The sequence below is a fragment of the Phacochoerus africanus genome, chromosome 4 (assembly GCF_016906955.1).
Source record: "Phacochoerus africanus isolate WHEZ1 chromosome 4, ROS_Pafr_v1, whole genome shotgun sequence".
NCBI lineage: Eukaryota > Metazoa > Chordata > Mammalia > Artiodactyla > Suidae > Phacochoerus > Phacochoerus africanus.
In genome coordinates this window covers 150,255,648-150,274,838 of record NC_062547.1, presented here as the reverse complement: position 1 = coordinate 150,274,838, position 19,191 = coordinate 150,255,648, and the positions used below count along the sequence as shown (strand labels likewise).

At 57.3% G+C, this 19,191-nt stretch overlaps 1 protein-coding gene across 5 annotated transcripts in view; it reads right to left on the bottom strand.

The window, feature by feature from the left end:
* The window catches only part of ABLIM3 (actin binding LIM protein family member 3), a 128,338-nt gene that overhangs the window by 65,665 nt on the left and 43,482 nt on the right, over positions 1 to 19,191 (bottom strand). For all 5 annotated transcript variants that reach the window (XM_047779005.1, XM_047779009.1, XM_047779004.1 and 2 more), the window contains exons 4-7: positions 14,573 to 14,756; positions 12,672 to 12,784; positions 6,289 to 6,415; positions 2,691 to 2,784 (exon numbers count right to left, since the gene is read on the bottom strand). In XM_047779005.1, coding sequence (XP_047634961.1) covers positions 2,691 to 2,784; positions 6,289 to 6,415; positions 12,672 to 12,784; positions 14,573 to 14,756 — 518 coding nt within the window. The remainder of the gene's footprint in view (positions 1 to 2,690; positions 2,785 to 6,288; positions 6,416 to 12,671; positions 12,785 to 14,572; positions 14,757 to 19,191) is intronic.

The window sequence follows — 19,191 nt, the reverse complement described above, 5'->3', positions numbered from 1 at the left end:
TTGCCCGGGCAGGATCCGTCCTTGGCTCACGTTCCAGGCCCTCTCCCCTCCCTGGAGGGTGGGCTTTGGCGAGGCTGACAAGTTGCAAGCTTCTCATCATGGCTGGTCCTTCCGGTGGCCAGCCCTTGCTCAGGAAGCCACCCACGGTCACCTCATTAGGACAAAAGCTGCTCCCACTCTCGGAAAACTTCCATGGGACTCAGGCGCTCTGGGTTCGGGATCCAGATGCTCCTGGCGCCTCTGACTTAGGCAGTTAGAAGGTTCAGGGGCTCCGTGCAGGGACCAGGGGCAGAGAGCAATACACATACCGCTATTTCATACCGACGTGCCTGCTAGGAGCCAAGGAACAGCAGCATTCTCCACGGACACACAAAGATTCGAAGACTCAGGGAAAGTGACTTGTTCAAGGTTTCAGGGTGAGAAGCAGTAAAACGGGAACCTGAGTCTGTTTCACGCCCCCTGTGTATTTTCATGACATCCCACGGCCTCAGAGGCCCTGCGTCGCTGAGAGCTTGTGGGCATTGGTGTGGAGCCCGGAGCCCTGGGCCTCGGCTCTGTCTGTCCCAGAGATGCTGCACGTGACCTTGGAGAAGCACCGCCTGCCTTTGGGCTCATTCTCCTCCTCTGTAAAACGAGGAGGGGAACCGGCTGATGTGCTACAAGTCTCTTCCAGCTCGAAGAAAAAAATCCGTATGTCCCAAGGCTAATGGAGCCTCCGCCACATGCAATCAATGGAAACCCAGTCGCAGAGCTGCCCGGGAAGAGAAGGCCCCTGCAAGGCTTGGTAACAGCGCCACGCGGGGGAAAGACAGCCACCGCAGACGCGGCTCCCCAGCAGCCTGGAGATGCTGGCACACATTTCCTCTGTGGCCCGGGGTGTAGCTGAAATCTCTTCCTTCTCGTGACCTCTCGTGCCAGTGCAGCGCGGAAGCCCCTGACCCAGCAGCCTGCAGACCCGAGAGGTGGTTTTCTGAAAGTGGCCTCCGTATGCCCAACTGCTCTGTGGATCCTGCCCAACGCTCTGCTGCCCAGCCTCTGTTCGATACATTTCTGCCCAGGTCGGCGTTCCGCCCCCCTCAACTGCTCCCATGTGCCACCCCAGGTCTGCAGATGCCAACAGCAGACTTCCTCTCACCCAGGCTGACTCTCTGGGTTCAACTTGCAGCCTCTTCTCCTTCGATGGTTATGCCTACAAGGTGCCCCACGGCTGCAAAGCTGCTGGCATTCTCCTTCCACGGTGTTGCAGACAGGCTGGCCGCCCCTTCCTGCAGGGGTCCTGCATCCTTCCTGAGGGGGTCAAGGCCTCCTCTCTGGGAGGAGGTGCAGCTGGAAGCAGGTCACTTCTGCCCGGCCTTTCCACTGTTACAAAATCCTCTCCCTGGAACCGGGCCCTCTGAAATCTGGGGCCAAACCCTCCCTGGGCCCGTTTCATGCCACGCTGCACTCTGAATGCTCCCTGGAAATGCTTGATGGTTTATCCACTCTAGGCATGCGTTTGTCTTCTGAGTCTCTGCAAAAATGTTTTACACACATGGTCTCATGTTCTCTTCGGTGTAAAACACCCAGTGGCTTTCCACTGCCCTTTCTGTAAAATGCAAACTCCTGAACGGGTCTGCGGAGCTTCCCCTGATGGGCCCTGGACAATCTACCCATTCTCCACTAGCTCCGATGGCTAGAATTCAGCCACGGACAGGGCCGAGCTCCTTCTTCCTCTAGCTCTTCACACGGCAGCTTCCTCCTCATCCTCAGAGCCCAGCTGCGATGCATCTTCACCGAGGGTCCTTGCCTGCTTGCTGCGCTCCTGCTGAGCCCAGATGCGGCCGCAAAAGCCTTCTCAGCACAGTGCTGACTCCAGGTAACCACGACCAACGGGCTAGATGTGTCAGGTGTGCTCACAGACCTGACGCAGACTGCCGCACCCCAGCCACCTTCAGCTAAGAAAACCAGGCCTAGAGATAAGGCAGAGGGGCTCACCGAAACCCTGGGCACGAGGGAGCAGCTGAGGCGATGCTGGCACCCAGTTACTTTAGCTCTCAGGCTAGTGTTTTCCATTTGCACCAAACTCTTTCCTGTTTCTGATTCCTCAAGGTGGGTGGTCCCAGAGCACAGAAGGAGCTTCCCAGGCCCACAGGGTGTGTGTGTGTTGGGGGGGCGGACCAGGAAGGCCAGCAGGCAGCAGGCACAGGCAGGGGCTCAGCAAAGGAACTGCAGGTTGTCTGTCACTGGCAGAGCGAGCCGTGCATCAGAGGCAGAGGAGAGCTGTTGCCATGGTAATGGACCAGCCACAGAAGGGCCCAGAGAGCAGGCTGCTAGACAAGCTGGTTCTTAAATCAGCATATTACCAAAAGCTTAAAAAAGTCGAGGCTTCCATCCTTGAGGCAGGGCTGGGAAGAAAATCATCATTGTCACTCCCCAGTAATCTCTCTGTGTCTGAATCCAGAAAGGCAACTGATATTCCCAGCACGGCATCTTCTGAACAAGGAATAACTGTGTCCGGCTTTTCATGTGGGGGGGGACCCAGAGAGGCAAGGTTATCTGGTCATGCAGCAAGCGAAGCGGGGGTAGAGAAAGCAGGGCAGGTGCAGGCTACGGAAAAGGGGGTGTGGGGTGCCGTTCCCTCCCCCAGTGACGACGTTTTGGAGCCAGAGGCCAACGTGCTCAGACGCTTCACCCATGCGCGTCCCACTCACCTCCAGGACCCTGCCGCTGATGTATCGGTCGCAAGTCTCGCATTTAATACCAAACTGGGAGTGGTAGTCAGACTCACAGTATGGAACGCCATCCCTGCAAGAGGAAATGCACGCAGAGAGAGCAAGTTAGGGGGTCCGTTCGGGTGTCACGTGGCTCTTCCCGGACCTGCAGCCACCTGTGACTGGGCCAAGATGAGAAGCACTCGGGGAGTTATTACAAACGCAAACTCCCAGACAACCTCGGATCTATGACGTCAGACGGTCCCTGGGAGTGGGGCCCTGTGCCCTGCATCCTGACGAAGCCCCGAGCGGGCCCGGGAACCATCATCGGTCTGCTGCGGGCCCTGCCCCTCTCCGTCCCACACACGCCCCAGACCTCCTCTCTTTCCTTTACCCCAAAGGGCTGTTTTAAAAAGTCATTAAAATTGTTTTAAAAAGAGAACTTTCATTTTATTTAGAACAGGTAGGACATGCCTTGGGTGCACGGCAAAGGCACAAGGGAAGCGTCTCCACCTTGCTCTCAGCCTCGCCCGCTTCCCCTCCCAGGATGTCCCCAAGGCGGTCCATCTCTGCACATCCGTAAGGCTCTTCTAAACACTAAGAATCGTCTGATCGTGCTCCTGGATCCGAGCCTCAACACAACCCTAGGGGGTAGGTCTCTTTCTTGGCCCTGTTCTGAGAAATGACAAAACTGACTTGGAGAAGCTGAGTCTCTTGCCGAGGTCGCGCTGGCTGGGTTTCTAGATGGGGCACCAACAGCACAGCCAGCGCCTCTGAGCGCCCGCCACTCTGCTGGCAGCAGGATAACAAGCTGGAAGCCTGCTAGGGCCCAAGGCACTCAGGCTGTGCCAGCTTGAGAGGCGCTCTGGGCAGACCCTGACTCTCCAAGAGAATCCGGACTGAGGCTCATGGACTCAAGGGCTCCTGGCTGGCCACTGACCAAGAGCACACGCCTCACTTGGCCGGCACGGAGGCGCGCGCCCAACTCCCACTGACGGGGCTTTCGCAGCTCGCAGCTCGGGGCCGTGACCTCGGCTCACCTCTGCAGCCCTGGACTTCACCTGTACTGAGCTCCAGCAAACAGGATGGGTGTGGTCTGGCACCTCCCTGCCCCTGCCCAGGCCAGGCATTCTGCTCGCGAGCTTTTCTTTGTTGCATTTTCAAGTCTCATACCCCTTTTCAAAGTCCAGCCCGAATCTACTATCTTCCACAAAGCTCTCACATCGTCCAGCTTCCACTTCTGCCACTTAGAGGAGCCACAGCCCCTCGCGCGGGCCTCTGACACGGACAGGTGTCGCTTGGCCACTATCCACCCACTCTGCCGGCCACAGTACCCCCGGGTTTTCCTGGGACCCTGCTCATCTCTCGCAGTTACAAAGGGCTGCTCTCCGCCCGAGGACTCAGACCCTCCTGGCCAGTGATTGGTCAGGAAGAGGCATGTGACCCGGTGGTGGCCGAATCAGAGGCGGCCACGGGACTGGTGCTGGGGTTCTTGGAAAAGAGGCCTCTCTCTGCCAGGTCTGCGGAGCTGATCAATGAAAGTCTGGAGCTGCTGATGGTCATTTCTGCTACTAGCTGGGGAGGGCTGTCTGAGAAGGAATGAAACACAGAGGAAGCCAACGCAGGGGAGGAGAGAGACAGTGAGAGTGTGAGAGACAGACAGAGAGAGACGGAGATAGACAGAGACAGAGAGATGGAGATACAGAGACAGAGAGTGAGTGAGACAGAGGCTGAGACAGAAAGAAAGAGACAGAGAGAGGTGGAGATAGACAGAGACAGAGAGAGACAGAGATACAGAGACAGAGAGTGAGTGAGACAGAGGCTGAGACAGAAAGAAAGAGACAGAGAGAGGTGGAGATAGAGACAGAGAGACAGAGATACAGAGACAGAGAGTGAGTGAGACAGAGGCTGAGACTGAAAGAGACAGAGAGAGGTGGAGATAGACAGAGACAGAGAGACAGAGATACAGAGACAGAGAGTGAGTGAGACAGAGGCTGAGACTGAAAGAGAGAGAGAGACATGAGAGACAGAGACATGAGAGAGAGACAGAGACATGAGAGAGACAGAGAGAGGCGGAGATAGACAGAGAGAGAGACAGAGATAGAGAGTGAGTGAGACAGAGGCTGAGACAGAAAGAAAGAGACAGAGAGAGGTGGAGATAGAGACAGAGAGACATAGATACAGAGACAGAGAGTGAGTGAGACAGAGGCTGAGACTGAAAGAGAGAGACAGAGAGAGGTGGAGATAGACAGAGACAGAGAGACAGAGATACAGAGACAGAGAGTGAGTGAGACAGAGGCTGAGACTGAAAGAGACAGAGAGAGGTGGAGATAGACAGAGACAGAGAGACAGAGATACAGAGACAGAGAGTGAGTGAGACAGAGGCTGAGACTGAAAGAGAGAGACAGAGAGAGACATGAGAGAGAGACAGAGACATGAGAGAGAGACAGAGACATGAGAGAGACAGAGAGAGGCGGAGATAGACAGAGAGAGAGACAGAGATAGAGAGTGAGTGAGACAGAGGCTGAGACAGAAAGAGACAGAGACAGAGACAGAGACTTCTCAAGTGCTAATAACATCTCTAACGCTCCTGGCCTTCCCATTTCTAGAGCCAATAAACTCCCATTTCTGCTTCTGCGTTTGAGGGAGTTTGCGGTGGGTTTTCTGTCACTTGTCACTGGACCGGTCTAAAGAGCAGAACTTCCCTCGGGCCCCTCTCGCGCACCCCCTGGAGTTGTACTTTGTACGCACACGGCTCAGCTCCATCGCTTCCAGACAGCAGAAAGCACGTAAGAACAGCTACGACTTTGCCCGCCCCCGTTTCCCGGCACCGGCCCAAAGAGAGCCACCTGAGAGGGAGCGGCCCCGAAGGGCCACCGTGCAAGGGTCTGCGGCCCTGACTTCGTTTAGGTCCGTGAGTACGTGAATGGGGTCCCAAGGGCCTGCCGAGGGTTGTGAGCTGCCTCGTGCTCAGCGGGCCCTCTCTCTGGATAACGGTGGTCCCAGCATCTTCTACCTCAGGTCATTCAACAACGGTACGAGGGACCACGGGGTGGGCGAGGGGCCGAAGGCGGCATGGACTCAACCCAGTCTGGCTGGCTGGCGGGGACAGACCTCAGAGGGGATTCCTGGAGCAAGGCACTCCCCGGGACGCCGTGTCCGCGGCTTCTCAGAGGGGGTAGCTAGCTCACGGGGGCAGGGAGAGGGTTTTACTGTGACAATTCCAACACGCAGTGGGCCTGCTCCTTGGACATAATAAACGCTCAGTAAGCGGGCGCCAGCAGTCCCGTTGTTACTGAAAAGGGGACAGGGGTAAATACGTAACTGCAGACGGTGCTGGCCCCTAGGAGCAAACGAACAGCGTAGAACGGGGGCCGTGGGGCGGGGGTACCAAGGGGCCGGGAGGAGTCCGGAGCCCGTCTGGGGAGGGCTCTGAGAGCACGTGGGGCCGAGAGGAGCCGCTGAGGCCGAGGACCCGGGGGGCGGCTCAGGGAAGGGGACGTGCTGCCTGCAGCCGGAGGGGGAGCCGGCGGGACCCGAGAGGGACGATGCTGGAGACCCGGGCAGGGCCTCGCGTGGGGCCGGGGCGGGGACCCACTTGCTGATGTACTCCCCGGTGAGGACCGCGCTGCAGGTCTGGCATTTGAAGCAGCTGACGTGCCACTGCTTGTCCAGCGCCAGGAGCGACTGGCCGTGTTTGATCTCCTCCTTGCACCCGGCGCAGTCTGCGAAGACAAGAGGACGCCGCTGAGCACAGCATCCGGGGCCTCGGACCCCGGCCGTCAGCTCACACGAGACGCAGGGACGCCCCTCCCGGATGCCAGCTTTTCCACAGGTGCGCCCGCCCTGGCCCTGGCCCTGGCCCCTGTCAAGACCCTGCCAGGTGAGGGAAAGGCCAACAGACCTCCCGCGATGCTTCCAGAAAGTTCCCTGCTGGTCCTCCCGACCAGGGTTCCTCCACTGCTGGCCTCCTCCCAGCTCCTAAACCAAGCCCACGCGCCTCCGTGACCCGGGGACCGACTGTGTGAGCGTCCCCTGACAGCTTGCGAACGTGGAGCGCTGCGGGCCACCGGGAGCAAGCAGATCTTCCCAAGACCCTCAAGCACAGAGGGTTTGAGACTCCAGGGGCCAAGCTCAGCATCTGGTTTTCTCACCTTCGGGCTCGTCTGCCCAAAGGCAAGGACCGTGTCTGTGCCTGGCGTGTTTTGCCGTCACATCTCCTGCCCTGCCGAGGGCTGTGCTGTGCGCGGGCTAAGAACTCCAAGCAGACTTGCTGAATGCGGGGCGTGGGCCGGCCTTGGGGCACCCGGCAAAGGGGAGAATTCGCCACACATGCCCTCCCTCCAACGGGACCGTGTTCCAAACATCTGCCTCCCCGAGTGGTGAGGCTCAGAGAGTCTGATGAGACCGTTCCACCTTCCAGAGCAGAAAGGTGCCCTCACTCGCTGCTCCTGTCACCCCGGACTGGACCATGCGCTGGGGCCCAAAGAATGCTGGCCGGGGCGGGGGGCGTCCCCCTGCTGTCCCAGCAGTGTCTGGGTAGGCGCAGGAAAGGAGGCAGCATAGGCGCTGGGAAGATGCTGAGAACTCAGGCCGAGCCAACCGGATGTCCCGCTCCGGACGAGGAAAGGGTCACGGGCCAAGTGCACCAGAGGACAGGCCTGCCTCCTGGCATCCGAGGCCCATGCACAGGCGGGAGCAGCACGGGTGGGAGAGATGCCTGTCCAGCTGGGAGAGGCGGAATCTCACTTCCAGCCGGAGCCAGTCTGGGGGCGGGGACGTGCCCTCAGTCCGGGAAGGGGGTGCACCCTGAGGCGCGGGGAGGTCCAGGCCCTGATGAAGTGTTTGTACAAAGCGGCTCCCATGGCCCCGCCTCCTGGCCAGTCGCCTCTCTACCCTTCGCGCAGGCGGTGGGGGGCGAGAAGTTCCCCCACTGCACAGTGCTTCGAGCCCCCGCCTTCAAATGGGGGCTGGGAGAAATGTTTGAGCATTTCTTTCTTTGCCTGTCTTTTCTTCCGGGCTAAGTGCCTCCGTCCGATCGCAGGAACCGCCGTCTTCCGAATGTCAGCGTTTAGACAGGGCGGGCGGCCCCTTGCTTTTGTAGACGGACTCGCCCCCGACCTGACTTGCCCGTGCTCAGTACAGAAAAACCCCCGGGCTCAGGCGTCTGGCCCAGGCCACAAATACAGCCCCCGTGTCTCCGTGCACCCCTTGATGGGGTTGAGTGACTTCACGGGCTCAGAGCTCCCAGAGCCCTGGGTCAAACCCCACCAAGGCAGGAACCCACTGTATTCTCAGTGGAAGGGCGCTTTGCTCTGTGTTGCCACTTCCAGGGGTGGGCAGCTCACCCCGTCTCGAGGAAGTCCACTTTGCCTTTCCACAGCTAAGATGGTCAGGACTGCCCCCCTCCTTTTTTTTTTTTTTTTTTTTTAATGGCCACACCTGCCGCACATGGAAGTTCCCGGCCAGAGACTGAATCTGAGCCACAGCTGCAGCAACACCGGATCCTTTAACCCACTGCACCAGGCGGAGGATCGAACCTGCACCTCCACAGTGACCCAAGCTGCTGCCGTTGGATTCTTAACCCACTGTGTGTGCCACAGCGGGAACTCCACAACTGCCTTCTTTATAGGAGCTGAGGCTTGACTCCGTGACGCCCCCTAGTTCATGCAACAAGGAATCAGCCACCTCTCACCCCACACGACAGTCTCTTCAAATATTCAAGGACAAGCACGGTCTCTTTTCCCCTCTACTCCTCATGCTTCCCGCTCCCGTGCCTGGCAAGGCCATCGGCTGGGCAAATTCACCTGCGGGTTCCATGAGACAACACACTGTCTATCTGCGCCATACATGTCCGAAGAGCTGCAGCCTTTCGTGGCCACATGTGAGTCACGAGTTCCATCTCTTTAAGTTGCAGTGATGTCTCTGAGATGAACTCACCTCATGAGTTAAAATTTAGGACATGGGCCAAGGTCGCGGTTAGAGGTCGAGCTGAGAGCTTAGGGCGGGCAGAGCGAGGCTGGCTGAGGCAGAATCCCAGCTCCCCAGCTCCGCAGCCGTATCGCCCAGGTTCCTAGTGAAGGCCCAGCTCCCTCATCCGAGCATCTTCCTTACAAGCCTGGTGTGAAGACGGACAGAGGCCAGGCCTGGAAGGACTGCGCACGGCGTGAGTGGTAATGACAGCAACCCGGTAAGTGGTGTTTTCACCATTATTCCATGTTTTTTTGTTTTTGTTTTTTTGCCATGTCCAGGGATCAAACCTGTGCCAGAGCAGCGACCCAAGCCGCTGCAGTGACCTCAGACCCTTACCCCGCTAAGACACCAGGAAAGCCCTGTTTTTAACCCACACTTCGGGCATCAACCACGCTCTGATCTGAGGTCAGGAGCAACATTCCTGGTGTAGGAAGGCTTGCGATTCCTCCCGAGGACCCAGGGACACCTGTCCCTGGTGCTTTTTCTCCTCACGTTCAGGGCTGGTCCTCTGGCGCGCTGGCTTCGGATTTACCGAGACCACCTTCTCCTTCTCCCAAGTTTCACTCCTGACCCCTGGTGGGGCCTCAGGCACGCTCCCCGGGAGCCCAGCGTGGCGAGTCCGCCCCCCAGCTGGACTCTGCAGAGACAGCTGTCTACTCCATTCCTCAGACATTGCTCATCGCTCTTGATTTCAGAATTTCGACCTTCAGCTGGCAGGAACTATGAGCCACCACCTGTTCCTCCGGAATACTTCAGCTGATGGGAGTCTCCAGAGATCCCAGACGGCTACTTTCAGTGGTTTTGTGTGTGTGCGTGTCATTCATTCCACTTAGATCAGCAAAAACGGATGGGTTCACCAGCCACAGCAAGCTCCCTCCCTTGTTTCAGGCCACAGATTCAGGAAGACCGGAGCCCTCCTGTTGGCAAGGCGTGTCTCTGGTACCGAGAGCTGAGGGGGCAGGCTCCAGAGCCGGGCCGTCTGGGCTCACACGCTGGTTCCGTTACCGTTACCTGCGTGACTCTGGGCAAGTCGCTTATGACCACTCGCATCCCCTGCAAGAGGTGGTGTGACGATTAAACGAGGTCCTATGGATAGAAAATGCCGTGCGGAGTCCGACAAAAGCAATGGCCCATCAGTGTTCGTAGGCGGGATCGGGGTGGTTCTGGCGGCGCTGCCACTGCTGTGGATTCTTCTCAGCGAGGGCCATGCGGTGTCAGCAGTGGGGATGGTAACGCCGGCGAGAGCCGCGATGCCGCTGGTGCTGAAGACGGGGATGGGTGGTGATGGTGCTCCCGAGTCTTCTCAGGGAGGACTCACTTCTTCTGCCTGCGCTCAGGAGCACATTCTTCTCTCTTGTCAGTTCCCAAGGATTCTTTTTGTTTGTTTACTTTTTTCCTAGGGCTGCTCCCGCGGCATATGGAGGTTCCCAGGCTAGGGGTGGAATCGGAGCTGCAGCCACCGGCCTACGCCAGAGCCACAGCAACGCGGGATCCAAGCCGCGTCTGCAACCTACACCACAGCTCACGGCAACGCCGGATCGATGACCCACTGAGCAAGGCCAGGGATGGAACCTGCAACCTCATGGTTCCTAGTCGGATTCGTTAACCACTGCGCCACGACGGGAACTCCCCCAAGGATTCTTGATCTTTCTTTTTTTCTTTCTTTTTAGAGCTGAACCTGCGGCATGTGGAAGTTCCCAGGCTAGGGGTCGAAGTGGAGCTACAGCTGCTGGCCTACGCCGCAGCCCCAGCAATGTGGGATCTGAGCTGCTTCTGTGACCTACACCACAGTTCACAGCACTGCTGGGTCCCCGACCCACTGAGCGAGGCCAGGGATCAAACCCGCATCCTCATGGATACTAGTTAGATTCGTTTCTGCTGTGCCACAATGGGAACTCCTTCAGGATCTCTTTTGAGTAGACACTCTTCCGGCTTTTCCAGAATGTCGTCCCATTCCAGGGATGAAATTTCACACTCCTGTGGCTCAAAAAGACGGCAAGGTTCTCCTCCTTCCTCTTCCGTTCCCAGGTGTCTTCTTCATCTCGGCATTCCCTCGAATCTGGTTTTAGCTTCTCCATCCTTGGGGACCTCGGCAGACCTTCCAACCTCCCCTTGAGTCAGGAGGCTGCCTTGTATGTGGAGGATGGACAGTGACCATTCTTGGGAGAAAACACCTTCTCCAGGTCCACAAACTGCCCTGTAGACGTTGGGAGAAACACGAGGAGCCACGGTGCTGCCCGTGTGCTCACCACTTACCTCCTGGGCTCGCTCCTCCTCACCGACTCCCACCTCCTGATCTGCAGGAGCCTGGGGGACACTCAGCAGCCTCTGCTCGTGGCCCTGCTCCCACGCGGGATTCCACACTCAGCCGAGGACATCTCCCGCCTGTCCTCATCCCGAAGGCACGCGGTAACACGCCACACAAGCTGGGCGAAGTCACAGCAGCTTCAGGGATTTGATTCTCAGGGCTCCTCTGGTCTGCTTTCCCGATTAAATCTCCAAGCCGACAAAACCCCTCATTTCATATTTCCAGGGCATTCTGCACACTATGATGTATGTCAGTTTGAGTCCTGAATACTGAAATATTTGCTTCTCACAAAGCTGGGCAAACAGAGCCACAAGGAGGCTGCGTGACAGGTGTGCATTTCACAGAAGGAGGGCAGTCTCCTGACTGAGGCTGGCCTCTCTCTACAGCCTCACACGTGGTCCTGCTGGTGTCCAGGTGTCTCGGCAGCATCAGCCATGGCGCTGTGGTCCTGCATCCCGGCCTCTCAGCCTTGCTGTAGTTCTGGATGATGCTTTCTCAGAGTTACGAAGGATAACAGTGTGCACGCAACCACCTGAGATGGGACCCTGCTCAGGGCAGCAGACTGTTCCTGAGCCCCCAAGGACACTGAAGGAGCATCTGGGGTAGCTGTGATTTGCCAGACAGAAAGGAAGGGCGGGAGAGGGAGCTCACCACGCTGATGGGGCCTCTGGAAGCCGAGCCTCGCTGACTTGGGGTGACCCGTGCTCACCCTCCTTGGCCAGACGCAGCCCCAGGCTTCTGGCTCCGCTGGTGGCGTGGCTGAAAGCTTGCGCTCTGCACTGCAATGCTGATGGGCTTCTGTTGATTCTGCCCATGAGGCCTCTGCGAGTGTCATGTAACAAGAAGGGGCGGGAACTGGCTTTCCAGGACCTGGGGGGCTTGGACCGTGTGCCCCCCACGCAGTCAGTGGGCTGGCAGACAAGGGCATCTTGGAACAGTGGCCGAGACATCTTACCACCAGACACACTCGAACAGAGTGGACATCCCACAGATGAGGTGACTGTTGGGAGGTACACGGTGGATCCTCGGTCCCTCCAATCCCCAAGCTACGGTTTGGTGACAGAATGTGACCTTCACGATGGCTTGGCAAGAATGTACACGGTGGTTCTCAGACTTAGGACCAGCAGAGAGTCGTCTAGGAAGCTTGTTAAGATCGGAGATTTCCAGGTCCTGTTCCTAGAGGTCCCGAGTGGACCCAGAAAGCTGTGTCTGTACCCGCGCTGCAGTGGGCAAGAGGCCACGGTCCACGGCGGACGCCCTAAGGGACAGAGGCGCAGGCGTGCTGCTCTCTCATAATCCCTCTTCTGTTAAGATACATCTGCAGATTCGTTTTTAGTGGAGTTTGTCAAAATTGAGAGCCACTGGTGGCAAACACGCGGTCAGCTCTGCTAAGATGCCCTTGAGAAAGGGGCTCAGACCAAAGAGAAGCTCAGGAGCCCCGCCGATCCCAGCAGAGCCACCCAAATGGACAGCCACTGTTCCCGGCCGGGCAGCCTGTTTTTCTGGCATTTGTGCTCAGGGGAGCTTGGGAGTCTGGGCTGGGCGCCAACGGGGTCGGGTGTCAGGAGCTCTCTGGGGTGGAAGCCTCCCCGGCTCCCCCCGGGGCCACAGAGGCGGGTAGGAAGCTGGACCAGGAGGGCCTTGGGAGGGGTGTCCGTGGACAGGGAGGGACCCGGGACGGGAGGGAAGGGGTCACTCACGGCTTGGTCCTCGGATCTTGATGGGCTTACTGCTGGTCATGGACTGGGAACACGTCTGGCACAGGCATTCCTTTCCGCTGAAGGTCACCTTGTCTCCAATGGGGAAAGGCTTCCTGCCAGGGGGCGAAGGAGAGATTCGACACCTCCTCTCCAGAAGGTTCTGGGTCCAGAGGTGACTGGACAACACACCTGCCTGAAGATCTCCAGGGGCAGGCACAGGGGACACACAGAACCAGGACATCCCGGGGCTGTTCCCAGGGCCGGGCTGACCTAGGTGCCCACTCGGCTCCGGGGCTGGAACTGCAGAGCCGGCTGCACCATGTACGTGCTTTCGAAACTCCGGGCAAATCATGATACCTCTCTGAGCTCACGCTGCTCTCCTATGCAACGATGAGGCTACAGGGGCTTCCACCGCCTGCGAGGACTTTTTCCCTCCCAACGGGACCTGTCCCTACAGGTTAGGAAGAACTCATTCAACTCCCCACTCTGCCAAAATGTCCTCCTTTCACCTCCCAAGATATTCAGACCCCCACCAAGACCCTCTCTCTCCCCTCCACTCGTGCAGTTCAAGTTCCGCCACAGCTTGGGAGCTCAAGCTCAGCCTGCCCTGCCTCCCTGCCTCAATTGAAACTGCCAGAACCCTCGGCGCAGCAGAGCCCCGCGCACGGCCGCTGCTGCTCACGCAGTCTGGAGCACCTGTTACTCTGGGCTCTGGAGCGCACGGCCCCCCAAGCCTTGGTGACCCCACTGCCCTTAACGTGAACAATGGAGGGAGGGCCAGGGAGAGAGGGGGGCTGTGCTCTCATCACAGCCCGGTTCTCACTTGTGGTCCAAGGACACAGCATGACCTTGGGAGGGCGCCTCGTCTCTGAGCAGCTTCACCAAATCTTTATACCACACGGACCCTACAGGGCAAATCCCGATGGTTCAGGGATTCCAGGACCCGAGGCCCAGGTTTTAGGGCAGGATGCATGAATCCCGCTGGTGGTTTTCTGTTCTATGCACTGTGGCATTCATCTCCACCAGAAACTCTAACTCGTCACTAACGGAGGGTTATTTTGTGGGGGAGAAAAGTCAACCTATCAGTCGCTTTCCCAATTAAAAGCGTGTACGCAGATGCCAATCCCACTTTCCTTTGGACTTAGAGCCGCCCATCAAAGGTTAACCTATCTGTGGGGAGCACTGGGGTTTCTGCATTTCTTCGTATTCTTAATGTGGTGCTTGGCAGACAGAGGGCCCTTAACGTCCACCTGGCAAGTTAACCAGCGATGTGGATGCTGGGGGCGGAGTTTTCCGTCACCTGTCCGGTGCCTTAAGAGGCTGGACGATGATCAGTACAATGAAAACAATAAAATCTGGGGCCGGTCAATGAGCTAAGGTCTCCGCAGGTGCCCTATCATTTATCTTCACAAAAACTCAGAGGATGGACTGGTTTTGGTGCCCGTTTTACTGAGGAAGTTGCGGCGGGAGCGAGGTGGGGTCCCTGGCCAGGGTCATGGAGGAGTCCATGAACAGGTAACAGGTACCACATGGGGCTCAGGGCGTGAGAGCCTGAGCCAGATCTGTGGCGTCCAAACTGAGTTCTGAGAGGCCGGGGCACGCAGTGCTTCCCCGGGGGCCTTTAGACGGAAGGAGGAGGTTAGCGTGCGGGCTCAGATCCTTACTCTGCCTTCACCCGGGACGAATGGATGCTTTCCATGGAACCACCCCCGCCAAAGCGGACCAGCTGCTCAAAGGGTGAGAACCACGGGCCTGTCAGACCCTTCCAGCCCCGAGAGTCTAGGAATCCGTGGGTCCGGCACAGAGCTGGGTCAGCCCCAGATCTGCCTGGGAAAGGCCACGTCCTCCCTTCCCGGGGGCCCGGGCAGAGAGCCCCCCACCCCCAGAGCCCAGCCACTGACCTGCACAAGCTGCACACGAAGCACTTGGGGTGGTAGGTGCGGCCCAGCGCGGAGATAACCTCGCCGGTGATGAAGTCCCGGCAGCTGTCACAGCGGGTGCCGTAGAGCTGCTGGTAGTCCCGTGTGCAGATGTACTCCTGGTTCTTGAAGAAGAAGCCCGACTGGGCCAGGCCACAGCCACACACTTGGGGGGACAAGGAGGGAAAGGCAGGCAGGGGAGTCGGGAGGAACGCCAGCACAGGCTCTTACGGAGACGAGGCTGGCCAGTGGAGGCATGTGGGATCGCGTGGCTCAGGGGCAAGTTCTCCTTAAAGGACGGAAGACCCCTTGCATCAGAAGTGCCTGGCGGGCATCTTGAGCTGCAACTACCTGCGCCTGAAGCAGACTCCCTGGGGCGGGAGGCCAGGCACCTGCTTTTTAGTGCTCCTCCCAACTGCTCCTGACACCCCGAGACCAGTGCTGTCCAGCCCTCTCAAAAGAGGCCCAACAAGCTTAAGGCCACGCGACTCAGGCGATGCAATGCAGCTGATGGTGTCAAGAGTTTGACAGAAGAACCATTCATGAAAGACTTCCTGGGCACGTCCCACGGGCTGGGATGGCAATGGATGTACAATTTGAAGATTATACTCTGTCCTCACCAAAGCCATAAAAGGTGGATCTGTTCCCAGGCAGGAATGAACCACAAGCCCCGAACTGCAAAGAGCTAACCTCGTATGCAGCGGGAAGACCGCACAGAACAAGTCAGTGGAAAGAGACCACGGGCTGGGCAGGGACTGTGAGTGGGAGCAATCCCTGAAGGCTTTCTGGAGGAGGTCGTATCTGAGATGAACTCTGAAGTTCACCTTTATGCTTTAGCTCAGTAAGCCTGAGCTAAAGCATAAAGGCAGCAAGCTGCAAGTGCTATCTGTGTGGTGACAGGGCTAGGGTAAGGTGGTATTTTTAGAGAGTGGAGGCAATAATACAGGACAAGACAGCTGGGCCCGCTGGAGGGGAAGGGGCTGAGTCCCACGTAAGATGTTCACGCTTTGTGGGAAACTGAGAAGCCACAGACGGTTTTTTTTCCTCTAGTTTATTTATTTATTTATTTTTAGCTATTTCTTGGGCCGCTCCCACGGCATATAGAGGTTCCCAGGCTAGGGGTCGAATCAGAGCTGCAGCCACCGGCCTACGCCAGAGCCATAGCAACGCAGGATCCGAGCCGCGTCTGCAACCTACACCACAGTTCACGGCAACGCCGGATCGTTAACCCACTGAGCAAGGGCAGGGACCGAACCCGCAACCTCATGGTTCCTAGTCGGATTCGTTAACCACTGCGCCACGACGGGAACTCCATTTTTCTCTAGTTTAAAAAACTTCCAGTTATTCTGAAAAAACTTAAACATATACAAGAGGAGCGCAATTTTAATGAGTCCCCGTAACCCAGCTGCAGAGACCATCACCTCACCGATGACTCTGAACAGAGAGCCGGCGTGATTTCTACGGAACTCCGCAGAGTCTGCTGGGACATCCTCGGGGACAAGGGAGCCCTGCGGGACAGGTAACAGGGCGCAGGTGGATATAAGCACAGGTGTCTGAAGGATAGACTCAAGTGAGCCTCCCTCCCCCAAAGGACCCAGGAATGTGGGGAGAGAGATTTCCCTCTGGGACTGAAGTTCCGAAATCCACACACAACGGGCAGAGCAGAAAGAGGCCACGTCTCTCCCAGGACAGCGGATGTCTGTGCGGGCCACCGGAGCTGCTGAGTGCACAGATCCGGTGACGGCACGGACGGTCAGCTAGGAGGGGGCTGGTCGGCAGGCAGAGGGAAGCCACGGGAGGCTCTTCACGCCCGGGACCAGCCTCCCTTGTTCCGAGTCTGCATCCACCTAAGGAAGTGACAGTGTGACCTCCTACCTCCATTGACCAGAGCAGCTGGGCAGGACCCCACGAACCAGTACAATGGAGAGTGCCAGCTCTTGCCTACGTGACTAAGCAGGAGCTCTGGTTTCATGCGGCAGCTTCCCTAAGGTGCGGCTAGCCTGACTCAGCTTTATCAAGCATGATGCACGGCGGGCAAACCACCAAGACGGTTTTTAAGCCCCTAAGTGCCAGGGTCTGGCCTGGGCTGGGTGACATCACCCCAGTAAACACGAGCTCATCTTTAAGAGGGACGTTGTTTTGCAAAAGCAGCCCGGTTAAGAGTAGGAGGGACTTCCAGGTGAATGTCACGAGTATTTCGTAAGTGTTTGTCCACTTTGCAGACCAGGCGTAGGTTTAAAGGGGAGGGGGGAGGGCAGGTCCCAACGCCCCGGGAGCGGGGGACAGTGCAGGACTGTGGCAGATGTGCTGCTGCGGGAGTCGGACCACCTGGGCTCCCCGATCTTGTCACTGCCACTGACTCTGGGTGACAAGGAACGTGGCCCTCTGCTGTCTGGGGCCTCTGGTCACTTCTGGGTAAAAAGCAGAGGCTGGACAAGAAGGGACTTGAGCTTTTCTTCGGACGCTGACATCCTGAGTCTAGGAGAAGGAGAGCGGCCTGCAGGGCTGACTGTGAGCCTCGACATCTTAAACTTCCTGTGGGGCGGAGGCAGCGGCCCCTGGAGACGTCCTGTGCCGAGAGGCAGGGCTTACAGGGGGTGGGGTGGGGGGGTTCCCCTTCCATCAGGCTCCCTGAAAATGCAGCCCATCAAACAATGCCTGCTCTGCAGAGCGAGCAGGGCCAGAGAACAGGCTGTTCTGGGGGTGCAGGTGGCCGATCGATTGACTCCACGGCTCTGGAAGTGGTGAGGTCACGGCCGTGACCTCACTGGAAACAGTGCTTGTTTTTTCCCCATGTCTCTGGCCGCTCCACCCCCAGAGCCACCTGTCCTAGTGGAGAAAACCAGAGATCACATGAAAACTTGGAACAATCAGTTCCTCCAGGTCCCCCAAGGAGCCGAGGGAGGAAGTTTTTGGTAGAGAAGGACGGAAAGGCTGATGAGAATCTCAGGGCTGCTGGAGCAGCGTGGGGACAGGGTGGCGGGGGCGGGGGGGGGGGGGGGCTGGACCAGTGCAGAGGGACGAGGGCTGAGCAGAGAAGAAAGGCCACGGAGGGCGCCTGCAGCGTGGACATGATGTGGCATTAACATACCCAGGGCAGGCGTCACTCTGTGGGCCAAAAAGTCTACCAATGAAAAGAAAGATGATATAGTCTCATAACAGAGCAGAGCATGACAAGTCAGGACGGCTTCGGGAAAACACAGAATGGACACGCGCTGTAAATACAACGTCTAGAAGAGGCCCGGCCCACAGCCGGATGGTGCTCCGGTGGAAACGTGCTTCAAGGGTTACTGGACTTTTCTCCATGTTCCGAATCTGTCACTTCGATGCTCCTTGACTTTGCAAAAGGGACCTCGCCTTTCTGGAGCTCAGGTGCCTCACTTGTAAGAGAAGGGGGCTCTGGGGTAGCTGAAGACACACCCAGATCCAAGAGCCTAGGATTCTGTCATATAATTCTGTTGCCTGTCAACTTTTCAAATGAGACGGTTTAATGGAATTTCAAAATCAAAGTGTTCTAGAAGGGCCCTGAGAGCGACCTCAGCACTTTAACATTGAAACGTGAACATTCGCTCTGCACAGGAAATGCAGGAAGTGTCTAAGCGCAGTGTAAACTGAAAGGAAAGACTCTCCCAGGTACCCACGGCCAAGTTCACGACCCAGAACAGGACGAGCACCTGGGAAGCCTGTCCCCGTCTCCCTCCGAGCCGCCTTCCCACCTTGCCCCCAGTCGTGAGCCGATCACCCTCCTGCTTTTCTTCACAGTCTTGCCACCTTCGAGGTGTCCAGCAACAACGTGATGCTCAGCTTTGCCTGCGTTTGGACTTCGTATCGGTGCAATCACATCACATGTCCTCTCCAGTATAATCTACGGCTCCATCCTGAGTGTCAGCTACGTTCCTGAGACCCACCACGTCGATGCAGGAAACTGATGTGACTTCGCCGTCACTGCTGTGCTGCATCCTGTCATCTATGCCACAGTCGGTCCACTCCACGGCTGAAGGCCATCTGAGCTGCTGGTGGCTTTTCTTTCCTTGATGGAAACTGCTGCTTGGAACATTCTCGAGTTTACGATGTGGCGCCTCAGCGTTTTCCAAAAAGCAGTTCTCACTGATCTGTATTGTCACAGACACTGGTGACACCCCACTTCTTGTATTTAGCTAACATGGTGGAGGTGAGATGGCATCTCACTGTGATTTTAAATTTTGTTTCCTCAGGAGTTCCCACTGCAGATCAGCGGGTTAAGGACCTGATGCTGTCTTTGTGAGGATGTGGGGTCAAACCCTGGCCTCACTCCTTGGGTTAAGGACCCAGCATGGCTGCAAGTTGTAGCATAGGTTGCAGATGTGGCTTAGATTTGACCCCTGGCTCAGGAACTTCTGTATGCTGCAGGTGCAGCCATAAGAAAAAAAAGTTTATTTCCTTGATTATTAATGAGATTGAGCAGATTATATGTTTACGGGCCACTTATGTTTTTAGGTTTCTCCATATGGAGCACGTTTCGGTATTTCGTTCCTTTCTCTTGCCAAATGATATTCCACTATGTGGCTATACCGCATTGTACTTATTCATTTACTGGGTGATGGATATTTGTTTCAAATTTT